The sequence below is a fragment of the Galdieria sulphuraria genome, assembly GCF_000341285.1.
Source record: "Galdieria sulphuraria unplaced genomic scaffold scaf_320, whole genome shotgun sequence".
Lineage (NCBI taxonomy): Eukaryota > Rhodophyta > Bangiophyceae > Galdieriales > Galdieriaceae > Galdieria > Galdieria sulphuraria.
The window spans coordinates 512-1820 of NW_005178155.1; the positions used below are offsets into that span (position 1 = coordinate 512).

The 1309-nt window shown below is 36.2% G+C and overlaps 1 protein-coding gene across 1 annotated transcript; it reads left to right on the top strand.

Moving 5' to 3' along the window:
* Positions 1 to 235: 235 nt before the first annotated feature.
* Positions 236 to 1085, top strand: Gasu_65410 (uncharacterized protein; the record flags this gene model as incomplete). Its single annotated transcript, XM_005702262.1, has 1 exon — positions 236 to 1085. A coding segment is annotated over one exon (165 nt), but the record flags the coding sequence as incomplete, so codon positions are not given.
* Positions 1086 to 1309: the final 224 nt, after the last annotated feature.

The window sequence follows — 1309 nt, forward strand, 5'->3', positions numbered from 1 at the left end:
GATTGTTGGATGGAAAGGAAGTTTCAGTGAGTATTGTCAAGGCTGTGGACCTGATTCAAGTTTGCTAGTGAAACTTTTCCGACTTTAATTTCTAAAGCAAATTCGTCGTTCGTTTTAGTTGGACAAGTGAATTTCTATTATCTACGTTTCTTTTTTAAGCTCTGCAAATGTTTCTTATAGAACAATCCATCGATTCCTGAGCTCGGAGTTCCATGTAGACTGTAGTTTCTTTTAGTATGTACAAATTTTATTATCTCTTTGGAGTTTATATACTTTATGCAAGACTTGTTGTTATTTCACTTCTGGTCTTGTATGGAAATTTGAGATTAGCGTTGTCGAGAAGAGAGCAAAGACAAAGGAATTCAAGCTGTGGTTGAGTGTTGGTACTTTAGTCAACTAGTTGTTTCACAAGTTTGTTTATTTCTATCGATAATTGTTTCAGAGCAGTTTTGCGTATTTATTAGCAGTTGATAGTCTAGTCTTGTAGTCTGTCGTTGAGATTCAGTCTTTGGGTTGATATTTCAAAGATATTCTGCAAGAAAGCAGTTAGACACTCCGTTGAGTGTTTTGTTCAGTACACAGAATTATATTCCGTATACTAGTTTTCCTTGTCTTCTATATGACTCTTTTCAAGATGGAGAAATCGGTCTGTAACTCTGCAACAGGCATTTCTCAGGATAGCATAGGAAAGTCTTGAGTCCATCATCGCTTATTTTCAATGATTGTTTGTATTGTTGTGCTTTTATATCAATTCTCTATTGATTCGAATATGTCTTTTGAAATATTATGGATGTGGGGCTTTAGATAACGAAAGCTGAATAAACTTGTATTTTGAAAGCAAGGGAACAGTTTTTAGTTCAAAATATACTCAACTTGTTGGGAACCATGAAATAAAGCAAGCAAAAGAGCACTGCTGAAAGTCATGGTTGTGTTCACCTGGGTAAAGAGTTGTGACGATGGCGACTGTAGCTACTAGTCCGTTTTCGAAAAACGCTTTGTTTTTATGAATTAATGGTTCTACCGAGGGTGAAATATGTCTAAAACGATATGTGAGTAGTAAGAGTGATAAAGTTGGAACTAGTATTGATGGTGTTTCTGAAAGGCATCTATTGCAAATCGTCTTTGGTCCTTATATAGTTGAAGAGGAGGGTAACAGTAGTAGTACGGTGTGAATGGGAAACAAGGCGACTTGTGTAAAACAGTATTTGCCATGCCAAGAGTGCTGCTGATCTGCTTTTCTTTTCTACACACTGAAAGTCATGCTGTTGAAAATAGTGGTAGTTGTAGCTGTCAAAAAGTGAAAAGGAGA